The following is an 18488-nucleotide window of genomic DNA, read 5'->3' as shown; positions in this document are numbered from 1 at the left end:
TTTGAATTAGATGTACAAGAAATTCTATAATACAGTCGGCAAGAATGCCAGATCGGATCTAAATATCTATACCTCTATATCGACCACCATTCGAATTCAGAAATATCCTGTACCGGCAAAGTATGTTGTTTGCGGCGCCACGTCCTGCGGGCATGCTCGAGGAACACATCTGGAGGAGACCAAGCTGCCTCCCAGGTATGAGGGTGTCTCAGACTATTTTTAGATTGGAGAATGCCAAAGCGGAAATCAAGCGGATTCGTAGTGCCTGCGGGAGACGGCAGTCGCATGTAGTAGCGGACGCTGTCAGGAATCTCCTCAGCCACATGGCTAGTCATTATCAAGGCTTGATCCTCCGTGAGACCAGTGAACCGCAAATCCACCTCCGTACGCGATACATTAGCGGTACGGACTGTAGCTTTCTCGCCCTTGTCTAGGAAGTGCAAGCACATGTTACGCTGTGCTGCGGATAAGCCCGAGAAAGCTTCGTCGAGGATAACAATATCCGGCTTGGCGACGAGGGCTCGCATGAAAAGCACGATGCGTTGTTGTGCGGTGGTGAGTTCACCGAAGAGAATTTCATCCGCGTATCCAACAATGTCATCCAGTAACGCGTATTTGTCTAGCTTGACGTGAGTCTGCTTGGTCAGGGATGGGAGAGGGAGCGAGGGAGTTGATATGTTGTTTGGCACCTTGCTCGCGGTGTAACTTGGATCCAGCTGGGGCCTGAAGTATTGCAGGATTGCAGATATGTCTAGATCTCGTTCAATGTTCAGCTTCGGCTTTGATAGGAAGGTTTCGGCGAAGGCAGTCTCAAGAGCTTGACGGATTGACAGTTGACGCGGGAAGAACGCATGGATTTCCGGTGATGAGTGTCCAATGCGGGACTGCAGTTCAAAGATTGAAATTCCTGGTCTTCCAGGCTCGGGAAGCCTGGATCGCCCGAAAAGTTTGACAGGCTGCCCATACGCCTGCGGATGGTCTGATGTGATCATCGATAGCAAGGTTGTCTTGCCTGACCCATTGGGACCAAGGATCGCCCACCGTTGCCCCCGACGAACTCGCCAGTGCAGCCCATCCTTCATTTCGTCCTTCACCTTCTGTTGCCAATCACCGAGTATTACCTTGTCCCCGTACTGGACACGGACTCCTTCCATATCAATAACTGGCTCTCCGCCTAATGACGCATATATTTCTAAGGACTTTATAGGTTTCGTATGCGCCACCAAATCCCCAAGGAGTTCTGTGTCCAAGACACCAGCCTTCAAGTCTGCTTCACATTTCTTCAATATTTGTCTTTGCTGTTCGGGTAGAGAGTTCCGGTTCTGCTTAGACTTATTTGCAACGTAGCTCCAGACATTGAGCGTGTCATCGATAGCTGCCCTTGGCCCTTGCAGGAGGACCTTGTTGGAATTACCCACAACCATAATGTGTGTGATCCAGTCCGGCACCTTGTCCTGGGGGCGCAGAGCCATAACAAGCCGCGGGGCTTGTCTCTTCGCTAGCTCATGAAGAATCCCAGAGATCTTTTTCACAGCCACCGGGTCCAATCCCACTAAGTAGAGGTTAGAAAGTCACAGCCATCGAATGTGCGATTTAAACACTCACTGAATGGCTCATCAAGAAGTAATAGCTCTGGTTTGCTTAGTACCGCCTTTGCAATCCGCGCCCGGCGGGTTTGACCATTGCTCAGACTGGAGACTGGCAAGTCGAGGATATTTCTGAGGTCAAACCCTGAAATGGTCTGCTGGAGCAAATTTTCATCATGCAGCGTGCCTTGCTCGTCGCCCTCTATCGGGTTCAAGGAGGTCTGGCCACGTAAATATTGCAGCACGGTCCAGTCGGTTTCCTCCCGATAACTCTCATAGCGAGCACTGAGATATGCACCACGGGTTCCCCCAATAGCCCCCGAGCCCTCACCACTAAATCCAACGTATTGGACCGCATTTTCCACCACGCGTAACCGCGGATCCTTGTCGGCGATCTCGTCTGTGAGGAGGTACGGGTATGAACGTGCGTTGGGCGGGATACAGATGTGTTGGCCGCGGAGGATATGGAGGAGGTCGGTTCGGCCAGATGGGCCAATTATAGCCCAGTGTTGAGGAGGTGCCGCCTTGACGGCGCCATCCAATTGAATACCGGGTAGAGTGAAGTTCAGGTTTGGGAAGAGAGGTGGATTAGACGAGTCTTCGGCGGTTGGGTATTTCTTGTAAAAAGTTCCATCCTGAATGCGCAGGAACGGGATTTCGGAGTTGAACCGGGTTGGCCGATAAGCTGCGAGCCGGAATGCCCTCGGCCGCAATCTAGTTCGGAGTAGCATCGTCATCTACTAGAAAAAGTCGCCAAGTTGCGGAGATTGGAGATTCGGGGCTAACATTTTTGTAGGTCACGTGACTGCATGTTGCGATTCTGGATTGTCATGCAGTGGTTGTACCTGAGCTCCAAAGAGATCCATTTGTGCCATAGTGTAGGAAAATTTGGCACGATATTATGAATACGGACAGCACTTTATGCGATATCTAATCGAACTATGCTGTCGGGGGGATATCGACAGAAACTGTCTTTCCAAGGTTGGATACACATATATCTATGTCGTCTGATCTGGAAAAGCTTCAGTTTTATGCCTAGCTCACTTTTGAACCCGCCAAGCATCATTGAAGGTCGCAAAATGAGCTGAATTTGATATTGACCATCTCATGCAGTCTGTCACATCCTCACGTGACGGTTCCGATCTAATCGCATCCGATCCCGATAGCCGTCTGTTTCGGATCTGCGTCGTGCGGGGTGTAGCTTGACTCGTGCTGATTCATATCTGCAGTGTATCGTGATAATTTGGAGCTGCAAGTGGATAGCACTTGGTGGAAAAACACCATATATTTCTTATAACCAGCCAAGTCGTAGTAGATCCTATAGGTCTAAGCCGACGGTAGCCCGTGGACCTTGGGTAATGGGGCGGGTGTGGTCACCCGACGGCCAAACTCTCGGGACCCGATTATCAGAGGTCGTCATGGACCCTTATATAGCCGGCTCTTACTTCGTTTCCCCACAAACCTTCTGCACATCTCGTGCTTCTAATTACGGACTTTCACGTGGCACGACGCGTGTTGATCTGATATCAAAGGAGTCACCGTGAATTTCCATTCAACCAACATTCAAGTGCAAGTATCTACAGAGAGGGAGAGAGAAATAACATGACAGGCAGCATGTACTCTCCGGTCCTCGAGACCAGCCGCATCTTCTCCGAGCTTTGCGAGCAGTCGGAACGCTTCGACTTACCACCCGAGGTCCTTGCAAACAAAGACAGTGTCTCGTTCTCTACCAGTCATAATGAAATCTACTTCCCCATTCCATTTAAAGAGACTGAGACCCTTGCTGCGCTGAAGGGCGTCGAAGGCTCCGTTGCCGCCGCCATTGCCGACCTGCGATTTGGTGCTGGCGCCGGACCTCGGGGCATTCAAGTCAACCTCGAGGCTGCCACTGCTTTCGGATGTCAAGCGTACATGGCAAAGGTGGATGGCTTGTCGAAATTGGACCCGGACGTTAAATCAAAGTTGAAGAGTATGTACTTCCGTGTCGATGTCGACTGACCTATCGAGCGACAAGACAATACTGACTGTCATAGATACGGATTTGCTGGCTGCCCAATCTAACGGCTACCGACGTATGTCGGCGAATCTCTACAAGACCAAGAATCCAGACGAATTCTTCCATATTCATGGTTCACTTGAGGCTACGACTACCTTGAACATGATTGGACTGGAGGGCCAGCGACCAGACTTGACTGACTATGAAGAAATCATCAAGGTTATTGAGAATAAGGTACAGCAATACACAGCTGCGGAGCTTGAAGAGATGAACAAGGAGAGACGACAGGCTGGTGTGACTGCTTACAAACATGAGGACTTTATCAAGACTCCCCATGTAAGTTTTGCAGTGCTGTATCCGAACGCAACAATCAGGCTAATCATTCCACAGGGAAAACTCAACGTCGACGAACCTGCATGGAAAGTCACGAAATTGCCCGGGGACCTTCCTCCAACTCCTTTCCCTGCTAGGCGCAACAGCAGCAACAAGATTCTCGAGGGCATCAAGGTACTGGAGATGTGCCGTATCATCGCAGGTCCGACTGTTACCCGTATTCTAGCCGAATATGGTGCCGATGTTTTGAAGATCACCAGTCCAAATCTTTCCGATGTGCCATTCTTCCAGGTCGATGGCAACATGGGCAAGCTTACAGCGGATCTTGATTTGAAGACCGAGGCTGGACGAAAGCAGTTTGAGAAGCTACTGGATGATGTGGATGTTATCGTCGATGGCTACCGTCCTGGAGCGCTGGATAAGCTTGGCTATGGAGCAGAGGCCATGGCTACATTGGCCAAGAAGCGCGGCAAAGGCATCGTTTACGTGAATGAGAACTGCTTCGGATACGAAGGCGAGTGGGCTGGCCGCGCTGGATGGCAGCAAATAGCGGACTGCGTAAGTTACCAAGTATAATCTCCAATATTCCGATCAAAACTGACGTCAGCTACAGGTGACTGGAATCGCTTGGGCCCAAGGCCAGTTCATGGGCCTCTCAACACCCGTTGTACCCCCGTTCCCCATCTCTGACTACGGCACAGGCTGTATGGGTGCCATCGCCGCGCTGACGGGTCTTTATCACCGCGCCAAGACCGGAGGCTCCTACCACGGTAAAGCCTCGCTGATGCACTACGACCTTCTCCTCTTTGCAATGGGTCAATACCCAGCAGAGGTGCAGGAGGAGCTTCGTAAGGTGCAGCCGCCCGAGTTCTTCAAGTTGCGTCACTGCGACAGCGTTGACCGCATCTCGTCGACTGTGCTGAAGGGCATGCAGGAGCGGTTCCCGCACTTGTACAAGCCTGCTGGTTCTGAGTCGGAAGGCCGTAAGCCATTGACAGAACTATGGTCATCGCGCGCATATGGCGCGGATATCGAGATTGTCAAGCCAGTCGTAGCCATTGGCGGAGTGGATAATCAGTTTGCACGGTCTAGTCGTCCGAACGGATTTGACCAGCCTGCGTGGGAGGAGTTTAGCATCGAGGAGACAGATGCGAAGAAGTGTTAGTGGTCTCGGGACTGCCTTCATTTCATTTCTTTTGCCCTTGAATAAGAGAAACGAACTATGCATAGATTCCAATTGAATACTAGTCCGCAAGTTATCTTAAAGCCACCATGTCTGACGTAGATTCAGTATTGCCCAATTGAGGAGGTTAGCCTTATATGTGATACAGATGTCTGCTTGGTTCAATTATTGATAGATTCAGCCAAAATACATTGAGAGAGCTGGGGTACGTAGCCGTCATTTCGGCACAGGATACCATTTTCCCCAATAATGTCGTCTCTAGTCGTCTCTATACCCTAACGAATACCAACTTCCCTGAAACCCCTGTCTCTCCCATGGCTCTGAGGGTTTTCTTCAGGGTATGTACCCAACCTTATGCAGACATGTGTCAAGTAACACATGCAGATTGCGTGTTGTTCATGACAGAGCACTGATGTCGCTATCGAGTTCTAAGAAATCGGTGATAATGTAGATTATCTCCAACGGGGATCCGCAAATCCATGATTGTAGAATTGTAAGAGAATAAGTTGGTTGTCAGGCTAGTTGAACTGTGGAGAGAGAAAAGTCTGGTATTCCCGCAGAGATTCAAATTCCGGGAGGCGCTTTCATTTTCATACTGTTTTATCTCTGAATCGAGTAACGATGATCTACGTAGTCTCTCCCTTTTAGGCACGGTGCACGGGTGCTGATGTGTCCCTGTCGGTGGATGAGATCTGGACCTCAAGGAAAGACCGTCTAATAAAGTCTAGACTAGTCCATGTCAGTCTTAGCTCTAACCGAGGCCCCACTCCCAAGGTTTCCCCAAAAACAGGGTAACCCGTCTGTTGGTTTTTTTCGTAACTCTTTGTTTTTATCTTACTTCTAACATCGTCTTTAACTTCTTCACCTCATTCTTATGTGGAACTAACCAGCTATAGATCAGCTGGCCCATCTAATATGGGTCAGTCGGAAACTGATGTCGAGCGAGAGAGAATTCGGGATTTGTCGAAGTTTGTTCCCCGCCCTGCGATCGCGATCCCCACTAACGACTCGACAGATATTATTGTACATTTGATCGGCCAGTCTCTACAAGCTCAGACCAGGAAGGACATGATATACCACAGGACATACCATCCCCCCGTCTTTCCAACGATACCACTTTGACCGCGCTGACGCAACTGGGAGTCTATCGCTTTGGCTGCAATCGGTCTTTCGTTTCAATCATCGACGGAGAAAGTCAGCACGTCATTTCAGAGGCAACAGCGTCGATCTCTCTTCGGAACAAAGATCTTCATCGCCCAGATGATGGCATTTTCCTGGGTGTCAATACACTTGACTTGGAATGGGGAGTGTGTCCCCACGCCATTCGACTTTTCACTGGACAAGATCCTTCCCAGGTGCTAGACACGGAGAATATAACAGCCAACCAGACACGCAACATCATTCGCGATTTCACCAAGGAGGACTTCTACAAAGATCGCCCGTATGTGCTTGACTGGCCTTTCTTTCGATTCTACGCCGAGGTGCCATTGTACAGCCCTTCCGGGTTCGTACTAGGTTCATATTGTGTGGTGGACAACAAGCCACGAACTGAATTTGGAGATGAAGATGTGGCTGCTCTCCGGGAGATTGCCGACTCAATTTCAAACCACCTTGAAAATGCGCGGATCGTTCAATATCATCGTCGGTCAGAGAACTTGGTGAAAGGGTTGACAAACTTCGTCAAAAGTCATTCAAAATTTGACCCTAGTAGCTCCTCCACTCAAGGTCAGATTGAAGCATCTGCGAAGAAGCTCAGTCCTGAAGATTTAGGGCTAATAGTCCGGCCAGGCGATGTGGGGGGAACACTTGATTCTTTGTCCACAGAAAAGGAAATTGGTAGTTGTGCACCCCTTGATCAAAGGTCATCCACGAGTCTTAATGGAAGGGAAACGACGATATTCTCTCGACATATACCTTCCGCGTCAAACTATACACTGCCATCGTCTCGAACTTCGGACCGAGCCGAACCGCTTTCCTGTTCTGTAGAAGGACCTCCGGAATCGTTAGTGCCAGACAATGTGCCTATCGCTGAACGCATAGCTGCAACTTTTGGCCGTGCCAGCCTTCTACTGAAAGAATCTTTGGACTTGGACGGTGTGGTTTTTCTTGATGCCTACCGAAATGACCCGCAATTGTTAGTCACTCCGTCTTCAGATAATTGACATTTCCTAACTCCATTTTAGCGAACCTTCTGGACGGCAGGATGATTGGGATGCCTTGCTGAATTTCAAGACACATTCCCCCATCACTTCACACTCTGGCCCTTGGGGTCTTTCTGATGCAAATTCACCCAAAGATGCAAAATACTACTGTGGCTCCTTGGGCCAGGCTATAAGCTGCAGGTCGGCTAAAAGCAACACTGACTCCAAATGCCAGGTCAAAGTGACCGAAGAGTTACTGCATTCGTTGATTACACAGTTTCCGGATGGCCACATCTTCAACATGGACAGCAGGAGTAATCTGGCGAGCTCCATCGACTCTCCAAATCGCAATTCAGAGATCCCTGGTCCCAATTTTGAAATCATCCGGCAGATCTCTCTTTGTCTCTCTCAACAGCTCCCTGAAGCTAAATGTGTACTATTCTATCCTCTATGGGATTGGAGCAAATCTCGATGGCTTGCAGGTACACTGGCTTGGGTAAATGGAACCCGTCGTCCTTTGGGTATAGAGGACCTGCACTACTTCAAAGCTTTTGGAGATTCTATGATCTCCGAAGTGTCTCGGATACACTGGACCGCCTGTGAGAACTCGAAATTCGACTTTGTAACTTCAATCAGTCATGAGCTTCGCTCCCCACTACATGGGATCCTCGCGAGTGCAGAATTGCTACATGATATTCCGCTTCAGACTGCGCACCGTGATATGGTTAACATGATCTCGACATCCGGATTGACTTTGCTGGACACAATAGACCACCTGTAGGTTTTATTCACAGTCCATCTGCCGAACCTGTTACTAACAAATAGCAAGGCTGGATTACTGTAAAATCAACAACTTGGCAACTACGCAACGTCTCAGCGAGACCAACGCTGAAGATTGTGGAACAAGCCTAGTGTCCAATTTCAATCTCGATTCCTTGGTTGAAGAAGTCACCGTGATACTCCATACCAGTCGAAAGGCACCCGGGCGTGTCTCGTCCCTTGCAAGTGAAATGGCTACTGCTATTCCGCCCTCTCAATCCACCTCTTGTATTACTCGGAGTGGGGATGAATTGTCGGTGGTAGTAAACATTGAGCAGTCAAGCTCCTGGAATATCCGGTCAGTCGCTGGTGCCTGGAGGAGAATAGTCATGAATCTCCTCGGCAATGCAATGAAATGGACGCAGATTGGCCTCATCGAGGTCTCTTTGTCACGAGTCGCAGCTCAGACCAAAACAGAACCACATCTTGTCCATCTCCGCGTTACAGACACGGGCAAAGGAATTGCGCAGGACTTTCTTAGAAACTCTGCATTCTCCCCATTCACCCAGGAAGACGCCCTATCGGAGGGCGTTGGGCTTGGACTCAGCGTCGTGCATAAGCTAGTGACTTTCCTGAGTGGTCATCTCAAAATAACGAGCGAAAAAGGTGTTGGTACCCAGGTCGATGTTTACATTCCCGCACAGCGTCCCGAGGACCATGTCCCCGCTGAGTTATTCGACGATGCTTCATCGCTAGGAATTGAAAGACACAAGGACACTCTGAAGGCATGCCTCATTGGGTTCAACGGCTGCCCTGACTTGACGGAGACGCCCACTGGCATCCTGAGCCCCGATGCGAAACGAAAGCTTTCGATTGAGGACACTCTATCCAGTATTTTTAGGGCACAATTTGGATGGCATATTGTACTGGCAGAGTCACTTGAGAAGGGAGAGGGTGACATCGCGGTCATCGAAGAGGCAAAGTTCAACTCTATTTTGAATGATCAATCACCCTCTACCATGAATGCCGGTCATCATTTCAAGTTCTTCATTGTCTTGGGCAGCACGACATCCTCCCTAGGCTCCTCTCTACCTCCGAATGCATTTCTTATGGCACAGCCGTACGTCTAGAGTCCACCCCTTTTGCCAATAATCGAGCTGACCTTCAACGCAGATATGGATCTAAGAAGATCCGTGAAACCGCTCAAAGAATAATGGATTTGCACAGGTCACAAGCACGAATCGGCGGCCTTGAAGCGCCAGTTACCATTCCACCTATAAGCCATGAAATTCTTCCGTCAAAACCTACCCCACAGAACATACTGGAAATACCAAAAAGTCTTTCACAAAAGCCTCCAGTTGAATTGATCAGTCCGGATCCTCTTATCGCGGACTTGCCAATTCGATCGTTCACTCAAAACATACATGTTCTCATCGTGGATGACAACGACATCAACCTCCAGGTAAGTTAGCTCACCGCAAACTCGGTTACGTCAAGGTTGCCGTCACTTTCTCGTATATCGGTCCTCTCAGTCAATTCCTTATGATCTGGCTTACAACGATGGAACAGATCCTGGCTACATTCATGCGAAAGCTTGGCTGTACTTACGACACGGCTTCTAATGGACTGATTGCATTGGAACAGGTTGAATCGTCAAGTCGAAGATACGACTTGATATTGATGGGTTAGTCTACAAGTTCCTTGAACACATCTCTAACCCCGATTTTACTAACTGCGTGGTTCCAGATTTATCAATGCCTATAATGGATGGTCTGGTCTCCACCAGTAAGATCCGACAACATGAAAAAGACCATGGTCTCCAACCGTCCCGCATCATGGCTGTCACAGGCGTCGCTTCGGATACCATGCAACAGGCGGCGGTGACCGCAGGTGTCGACGACTATCTAGTCAAACCTCTTTCTCTCCGTAAACTGAAGAAGCTCATGGAACCTACACCATAATTGGATACCCTCTCCCTTGAACACAACAGTTACCTCCAACGGTTCTTGGGAGGCTCTCAACGATTCCCGCTTAGCGTTAGCCTTCAAGATATCATGATACCATAGCAGAACGTCCAGAGCAAGACAACGAACAGCTCTATAGAAGTCATTGTTGACTAACAAACCATATATTCACATTCATAGTTCCGCCTCATAAATATCATAGACTAGATACCTCTTGTCTAGTTCCCCGTTTATCCGGGACGATAGCTCTACAAACACATGGTCCTGCCACTCGCGAGAACCCCACAACCTCATCCCTATTCGCCATACAGGGATTCACCACGACCAATCCTCACCCTAGCCCAGCCCACGAATCCCGCCCCAGCACCACCCTAGCCAACAAACACACTGTCAGCTGCATGTCACCATACCTAACCACGGACTCGGAGGTCGTGATACACAGTCAAACAGCCATAAGCCGCTAGAGACGATTCCAACTGCGCCGCCTCGAGTCTCACCTCGGCGCGTAACTCACACACCATGCATGTGTTGTGCTTGTGCAGGCGCAGCACCGTTGCGAGACCGGCCGGTCAAGCGCTGATCATTGGTGCCGGTGCGGGGTTAGCGGGATTTGCTTTTGTGTGCTGGCAGTCATTTTTTTTTTCATATATACGTGGTAATGTCGTGATATGCTTATCTGTCTCCTCCATTGGATAACATGTCTGGGTAGGTGCTGTTTTCGAGTACATTTGGACATGGGTGCGATGTATGTGCTGGTTCGGACTGTGCTTACCTTGCGTGGTTCGGATATTGCGGTGGGCTAGGTGTAACGTTGGAAGTTCTTTTTTAGTTCTTGTCAGTTGAATTGAAATTGGGATTTGGGGTTGCACCCGGCTATCGAGTACTGATTTTATTTTATTTTTAGATGATGTTGACGAGTTATATATTTTCCCTCTATACTTCGTAGCCTGGGTATTTGGGTATGTGGTCCGCAGATAGTTACCGGATCGGGTAAGTACCACCGAGATCAGAGGTTGAAATATCCTTGACTATAACGGACTATATGAAAACGAGATATAGCTAGGGACTGCGAGAATATGCACGAAATTCAACTTAAAGTAGAGTACATAGAATATCAAACTCGAGATACGAATATAGACTACAACAGAGGCAAATCGAACAAACAATCTGATCCATATACATATCACGATCACCGCCACAATAATTGGCCCCCAAGCCTCTGGGTGGAGATGACGTGTAGTATTTGGAATTGTATGACTATCACGCACATCAATACTGCCTTCTATAGGGGTGAAGTTTGTGACGGTCGCACTCTATAGGTTGTTTAAAGAGAAATTGCCAAACGGATAGCAGCAGGGTCATAGCGCTTGATTCCAAATTCCCCTAGGAAGCGCTGACATATGTACACAGACAGGGCGCCCCCCTGAATAGGAGACTTGCAACTCAGAATCCTTCGAAAATGTCAATTGGAATAAAAAAAAAACAATGTACCGCCGATAAACGCCGCAAGCCGGAGAGGATATATGGCAAGATGCTCAAAAGATACAAACTCCTAAATGAGAAGCAAAAAACGCAAGCAAAAAAACGACAAGGGGCCATAAACAACGCGAATCGAACAACAGGTATGTACGGTCCAAAGACAGACAGATAATCTTACGAATCAGGAATCAAAAATGGGGCCAAATGCCGGGGTCCCTCGACATTCAAGCTCATAGACGATTCGCGCCGTGAGCCTCGGGTTACTGATCACGCACACCGCTTCAGCGTCGAAGTCTTTGATCTGCTGCAGGATTATGGGTACCATGTCCATACGCCCACACTTATCAGTGTCTAGGATGATGGGGGCATCATCCATCTTGTGGACCATATGCATCACCCCGTCACCGTAGGTCTTTCGAGGGGCACGAGTTTGCCAGAGTACACGCAGTGCAGGTCGGTTTTCATCACCCAGGAATGACAGACAGGGTCCGATGCCGGATCCGGTAGTGACGACTATTACTCTCCGGAAGACACGCATGGCATATGCGAAGCCATAGATCAGCACACCACGCTTCCAGAGATGAGTAGGCGGGTTCTGGATGGTTTCCGCGGTCCAGTCTCCCGCTTTGGACACCAAAGAAGAGAAGCTTGGGCCGCCGTGGACACCTGCGGGAGCAGGGTCAGGGAAAGTTGCAAAACCATGCCAATCGCGAAGCGGGTGCTTGGCGAGTTGGATGCCCTTGCCAAAGGTGGTAATAGCATGGTCAAAGTGCAGACGAGTGGCGTGGGTCGAGAGTGGCTCGGCCCGCACCGCGACCTTTCGGAGGAACAACCAAGGCTGGACAATGGCTGCTACAGTCAACATCAAGAACCAGAACGCTGGCAGTTCGATAAGGAATGTTCCAAACGGCTGACCCATGGCCTGGCTAGCGCCTCGTGAGAAGACGAGCAACAAGGCCACAAACAAGGCCACGACAAGCCAGCCCGAAAAACGGTGGGTGAGTTCGAAATAATCATGCCGTTTCATCCGGAAGGCGGGGTGGGCCACCACGATGATTGCCAACAACAGGACCAAGATGACATAAGCTAACGCAACCGGTGCTGCTGAAACGCCGATATCCGGACCATCGGCGGATGGTTTCCAATATTGGTGGGATAACACACCCACGAACCCCACGTACCACACCAGGGAAGCGACTCCACAGCCGCTATGGACACCACCATAGTGGTAGACCTTTGCGGCGATCCGACGGAGGAGAAGCGGCGCTGAGCGCGGCATTGAACATACCACCACGAAGATAGCATTGACCACCAGTGGTTGGCGGGCTAGACCGCAAGCGAGCAAATTGGCAGCTGTGGCATTGACCAGGGCTAGGAGTTTTTGTTCCGTGCTCATGATGTACACGAACATTGCAACGTTGGCACAGAAGACTAGCGTGAAAAGACGCCGGTATAGTGTGAGAATGGCATATCGGGTTGATGCGAACAACTTGGGTTTGCGCTGGCTCTGAGTCTGTGCTTCCACATCGATCTCCTTTGAGAGGCCCAAATGCAAGGATTCGGTTTCCTTGGAGTAGCACTTCTCATCGATTGTATCATTGGTAAGAGTGGCCTCGCTCACAGTCGGTGAGTGCCGCGCAACCACCTTTGGAGGCATAGTGATGGGGGATTTCTCTGACATAACTATGATGGGTTCTCCCACTGATATAAAAAGTTCAAAAGATGACCGGAAGGGTATGAACTAATCAAGCCAGGGAGTCCTTGAAGTGAAAAAGAGAAAGAAATAGTTGACAATTCAACCAGGGCGAGTCTTCCATTTTTGAATCATGTTAACCAAGACTTTGTTTTTTTCTTTTTCCTTTTTCCTTTTCCCTTTTCTTTCCATCTCACCAGAATCCACCAAGATCAGCCTCACATCCCCCTTCTGCATGGCTCCTGCCTTCGCATCCTTATTTCCCAATTGAGCTTCGTCTTTCCCTTTCGGGCGTCACCGGGCATCACCGCGATGCCCTTTTTTCTGTCTTGTTCTATTCGCTCATCCTTTTTCTTTTCCCCTCTCTCTTTTGAGTTCGGCGCTGAAAATCAGGAATGCATTGCATATGATCCTATTATTTTTGCCATTATTTTCCCCATCCATATGCCGTTCCCCCCTCGGTGTATGACACTATCACCTTCGGGGTCCAGACTTCACACTATTGCAAGACTTCTTGCCAATCAGCAGAGTCGGAGAACCATAATACTCCCTTGCTTTCAGCTGCTTTCGGTTCTTCACACCTCGGGGAAGTGTCTGACGCAATTCCCGGAAGGCCCACGCTGTAGCCTGTCAAAACTTTGGCGGTTTATCAAAGAGGGAGTGGAACCTCCTTCCGGGGATGAACCGGAAAGGGAGATCGAAGGATGAGCTCATTGACGTGTGATGCAACCTAATTAGCATCGATATCTCCACAATAACCAAGCCGAGGGCCAGTCAAGGCGAGATTCGCCGACACAATATCACGGGCCAAGTGCAACCTGACCAGGGTTTACTTTGACTAGCCCAGATGGGATGCAAGCGCCAGATATGATGGGCCAGTGCACCTGATCATACGGTCAAGAAAGCCTTCAATAAAACAGCCGATCTGCAGCCTAGGGATGGCGTGGGATGGCGTGGGCTGGCCAAAGGTCCCTTCGACCGGATGCGCACTCGGAGCGCCATCAACAATGCCAATGTGAATCTATGAATCTACTGGAGGTGTGGCGGAATCGTGCCATGAGTTAATGCAGTAACCCGCCGGATGATACAGCAGTTCATGTTTGTTGGGAATCTTTTTTTTTTTTTTTTTTTTTTTTTTCCGACTTTTGTCTTCAACGCGCGGTCGATCATCGAGACAGCTGAGGATGTTCGCGCTATGTCCAATTCCCGCCCCACTCTCCTCTCACCCGCAAGGCGAAGTCCTACGATGATCATAACCCAACGCCGAGGTACTGGCGACGATGCACGGGCGCAGTACATAACCTGGATGGGTGTGGAGTACGGTTTCGTTAGTCGATCTTTAGTCGATCTGGATCGGGATCCGGGAGCGGAAGCCGCTCTCAGATTCAGCGTCCATGACCCCACAGGGGAGGAGAAAGAGCAGGTGGTCTCCACTGAATATCAGCTGCAGGTTTTGGGCATCCATTGGAATATTGGGCCCATAACGACCAGTAGAAGTGGAAGGAGAGTGCATCCCTTCATGGCGGGGACGTCAGAGATAGATGACAGGAACGGGGAGAGGTCTGCTCACTCCTCTGATACGGGGGAAGCAGCCCATGTGAACAGATATTCTAGGCGAGTAGGGCGGGAATATTGGATGTAGCATCCCTGTCTAAGCTCGTGGGAGACATTGAAGGATATGACGTTTTTCCTTTTTGGGAATTCCCTCAAGAGGGGATGTGAGTTCATTGGATTAGAGTTTGGAGCATATCTCACGATCCGGTCGATCCTCCCAGGCTGTATGAACCCCATTTCTAAACTATATCTTACGCAAGGTAAGAGAAACGGGGAATCACGGGGACAGGGAAGGGCGATCTGGTGTGGCTCAGCTCCCAAGGGGACGATGTTTCTGGACTATTTAATTTATTAATTAATTGATTAATTGGATTTCAAAACCCGCCACAATGGATGGCGCTAACAGCTTTTAGTGTCAAACATGTTTGGTGGAGACACGATGGAGTCAACTCCATAGTGCTCTTTCTCTATGACATAGTATGATTCTACCTTTTTTTTATTTTTATTTTTTACTTTCTTCCCTTGCTGTTGGAGATTTGAGTTCAACTCTTTTTTTCTCAGCTCTTTTTTCAGCTCCCTTGTTTTTTCGTTTATTCTATTGTATAGTCAAAGTGGTCAAAGTGTATAAGATCTCACCTTACAGTTCCCGGGTGGGGACTAGCGTACTTACATAAGCATGTATTCCAAATCCAAAGTGGAACAGACCGGGGGATGTCAAGGTAAAATCAAATCAGTAGGGAAATCAAAATGGAATATACATTTAACCTATATAACCCCCCGAGGGACTCGCCTGATTTGGTTATATACACTCATCCAATTTTCTATCTCTCCTAAACCTCTACAATGGGTTGGAACACTATGTCTTCAAACAATATGCTCCCCCAGGAGGCTTACTCTGACTTGCTGAGTTTCACATTCGATGGCCCAAAGCCATACAACCAGAATCAACCTCTGTTTATTGATGCTGAGGATCCATCCCGATCATTTACAGCTGCCCAATTTCGACAACTAGTCCGGACCTTGATTGCTGGTCTGAAAGCCCATAACGTCCAGCCAGGGGATTGTGTATTGCTACACTTGGGAAATAGCGTGAGTGAAAGAGAGAAAAAAAAATAATCAGAAATCAGAAATCCAATATTGGACTGAAGATTTCCGGAAAATAAAAGAAACAATGCTGACTCAGACCTGTCAAATGCATCAGATACTATATCCCGCCCTCTTCTTCGGTATAATTGGCGCCGGCGGTGTCTATATGGGATCAAACCCCCGAAGCCACCCTCAAGAACTCGACCACGTCCTCAGCCTCGCCGAACCCAAACTGATCCTCACAACACGTGATGCCCTCCCCTCCGTCCTCGATGCCTCCGCTGGCCGAGGCATTCATCCAGCGCAGGTCTGCCTCGTGGACGAGCACGCCATCGACCACTGCGCACAACTATTCCTGTGGTACGAACTGGGATACTCATCGGCGGGACAATTCTGCGCCATGAATGGCGACGCGCGTCACAACAATTTCGCCAATTTACTCTGCTTCGGTGAAAGCGACTGGCTGAAGTTCGCGGACCCTGTCGTCGCACAAGCCACGCCTGCGGCCATGTATCCGACAAGCGGTACAGGCGGACTTCCCAAAGCAGCAATACTGTCCCACTATGCGCTTGTATCACAGCACCGTACTATCTACTACGAAGTGCCGCATCCAGTTAGCCGGCTCATCTCGCTGCCCATGTTCCATCTGTTTGGCGCGCTTTGGACACATCTGTTCCCTGTCCGATACGGGCACCCGCTGTTTGTCATGCCGCGCTTTGAGGTCAATGATTTCTTGGCCGCTGTCCACAAGTACCAGATCTCCGAGACTTACCTGGTCCCGGCTATCATCCACGCTATCAACCAGTCATCCGTGCCCATCGGTGACCTATTGAAATCGCTGCGCTATGTTGGCGTTGCTGGCGCTCCTATTGATGGTCACTCCATGCAGCAGTTCCGCAGCCATATCAACCCTATGGGATATGCGTGCCAGATCTGGGGGATGACAGAGGTCGGTGTGACATTCCAGACTCGTTGGGGCCAGCAGGGTGACCCTGGAAGTATTGGACGGTGTATTGCTGGGTATGAGGCCCGCTTGGTGCAACCAGATGGAAAGACCGTGCAGGGTGATAACTGCTCGGGTGAACTCTACGTCCGTGGGCCGGGTCTGCTCACTGCATACAAGGGCCGCACAGACGCATTGGAGCCACATGGATGGTTCCGGACTGGAGACATAGCGTATGTCAAGCAGGGCCAGTATTATATTGTTGGACGGACGAAGGAGCTTATCAAAGTACGAGGGTAAGTCTATTAGTACCAGTTTCTTTATCAAAATGAAAATGCTAATATCATTCAACAGATGGCAAGTAGCCCCAGCTGAAGTTGAAGGCGTCCTCCTCCAACACCCGGGAATCCTTGATGCCGGCGTGATAGGCGTGAACAAGGATGGTGTGGGCGAAGTCCCACGCGCTTTCGTCGTGCGCTCTCGCGACCCATCCGTGCGCCGCCTAACCGGCGAACAAGTTTACAATTATTCACGCCAGCAGCTGGCGAGGTACAAAGCCCTCGATGGAGGCGTTGTATTCGTGGAAGAGATCCCGCGCACTGCAAGCGGAAAGATCCAGCGCTTCAAGCTGTCCCAGATGAACTCGTACCGGGAGATGGTGGCGTCCCTGCTTTCCCGATTCGAAGGCGAGGGCTCTGCTGCAGCCACCGCGGCCCGACGTGGACTACCCGCTGGGGCTGAGATGTCGCCAGTTAGTCTCATTCCTGAGGGACGGGTTGCGGTCTAACTTAAGAAAGTGGGGCAAAGTACTTTGCATCCTCTACGCTGCATATGAGATGTATCGCACTCATTCGGCGGTGAAGTGTGCGGTGAATGGGACAGGGAACGGCGTTTGGGTTAGATCACGGCGTTGTCGGACATTTGGTTGTTGTATCTACTTTTTCTTGTTGTTTTCGGGTGGTCATCACATCTTTACTTTTACGAATTAGATCCAGCTTTCTTATGATGGTTTTCCAAATCGAATTGTTATCATTCATTCGCATCAGAATTACCTAGTATCTGGGTTCTCTACATAGTACTACCTACTTACCTATTTGTATTTGGACATTATAGGTCATACCACATCCAAGTTCACACAAATCCATACCCAGTCGCCAAAGTACGGAGCAGAAGGACCTAGAAAGTAAAGAGCCTAGACCCTTCCAGAGGATTCCCAACCTCGGAGCCACGAAAGCCACAACATGTAGCAGGACTCTAGAACATCCCACACCGCATTTCCAAGTCCCACTTCCTAGCCCAAGGCCTCGGTTCTGGATCTCGGATCTCGGCTTGCGTCCGTCGAACCCGCAGAAGAAATATGATGTATAAACAATCGAAAAGCAATTAATATTCCAGAGCCCGACGGCGATCCCGTTCGCATCATGCACATGCGAGGTCCCAACGAACAAAGTACTTTGTACGTGGGGCTAGGTCGTACGGAGTCCGAGTCCGAGTCCCGATCTTGGAAATCCCACGATGAAGCGCATCCGCGCCAATACTTATGCAGGCGTTCGGGTGGATCTCGGGAACATCGTGGACGTTCCGATCCAAGGTTCCCTGCAAGGGGGTTCCTTGGTACTGGCGCGGGGATCGACGGAGCTAAATAGGTTAATTATTGAGTCCCGATTAGGTTGCATTAAAACCCCTTGGTTTTGGAAGTTTACTTTGTGCCTTGTTTTTGTCTGGGATTTTAGAGTTCGCAGGGAATCACTCCGTACATAGCTACATAGCT

At 49.6% G+C, this 18488-nt stretch overlaps 5 protein-coding genes across 5 annotated transcripts; 3 read left to right on the top strand and 2 right to left on the bottom strand.

The window, feature by feature from the left end:
- Positions 1 to 74: 74 nt before the first annotated feature.
- Positions 75 to 2317, bottom strand: N7525_007252 (putative ABC transporter; the record flags this gene model as incomplete). Its single annotated transcript, XM_002567781.1, has 2 exons — positions 75 to 1552; positions 1606 to 2317. 2 exons carry the CDS (start codon positions 2315 to 2317, stop codon positions 75 to 77), a joined length of 2190 nt encoding a protein of 729 aa, XP_002567827.1.
- Positions 2318 to 3200: 883 nt separating this feature from the next.
- On the top strand, positions 3201 to 5080 carry N7525_007251 (CAIB/BAIF family enzyme; the record flags this gene model as incomplete). Its single annotated transcript, XM_002567780.1, has 4 exons — positions 3201 to 3555; positions 3620 to 3918; positions 3973 to 4473; positions 4529 to 5080. The coding sequence occupies 4 exons, from the start codon at positions 3201 to 3203 to the stop codon at positions 5078 to 5080; spliced, it is 1707 nt and encodes a 568-aa protein (XP_002567826.1).
- Positions 5081 to 6013: 933 nt separating this feature from the next.
- On the top strand, positions 6014 to 9959 carry N7525_007250 (hybrid sensor histidine kinase/response regulator; the record flags this gene model as incomplete). The annotated part of the gene is made up of 7 exons (XM_061213959.1): positions 6014 to 6121; positions 6181 to 7232; positions 7282 to 8016; positions 8069 to 9118; positions 9172 to 9460; positions 9643 to 9682; positions 9745 to 9959. 7 exons carry the CDS (start codon positions 6014 to 6016, stop codon positions 9957 to 9959), a joined length of 3489 nt encoding a protein of 1162 aa, XP_061068390.1.
- Positions 9960 to 11622: 1663 nt separating this feature from the next.
- Positions 11623 to 13098, bottom strand: N7525_007249 (integral membrane protein TmpA; the record flags this gene model as incomplete). The annotated part of the gene is made up of 1 exon (XM_002567777.1): positions 11623 to 13098. One exon carries the CDS (start codon positions 13096 to 13098, stop codon positions 11623 to 11625), a length of 1476 nt encoding a protein of 491 aa, XP_002567823.1.
- Positions 13099 to 15531: 2433 nt separating this feature from the next.
- afeA (adenylate-forming enzyme AfeA) lies at positions 15532 to 17504 on the top strand (the record flags this gene model as incomplete). The annotated part of the gene is made up of 3 exons (XM_061213958.1): positions 15532 to 15777; positions 15872 to 17013; positions 17072 to 17504. The coding sequence occupies 3 exons, from the start codon at positions 15532 to 15534 to the stop codon at positions 17502 to 17504; spliced, it is 1821 nt and encodes a 606-aa protein (XP_061068389.1).
- Positions 17505 to 18488: the final 984 nt, after the last annotated feature.

The sequence above is a fragment of the Penicillium rubens genome, assembly GCF_028828025.1.
Source record: "Penicillium rubens strain IBT 27055 chromosome Unknown utg000003l_segment0_segment0, whole genome shotgun sequence".
Classification (NCBI taxonomy): Eukaryota; Fungi; Ascomycota; class Eurotiomycetes; order Eurotiales; family Aspergillaceae; genus Penicillium; species Penicillium rubens.
Note: the sequence above shows the minus strand (reverse complement) of the source record. Positions and strands in the feature narration are given on the sequence as shown.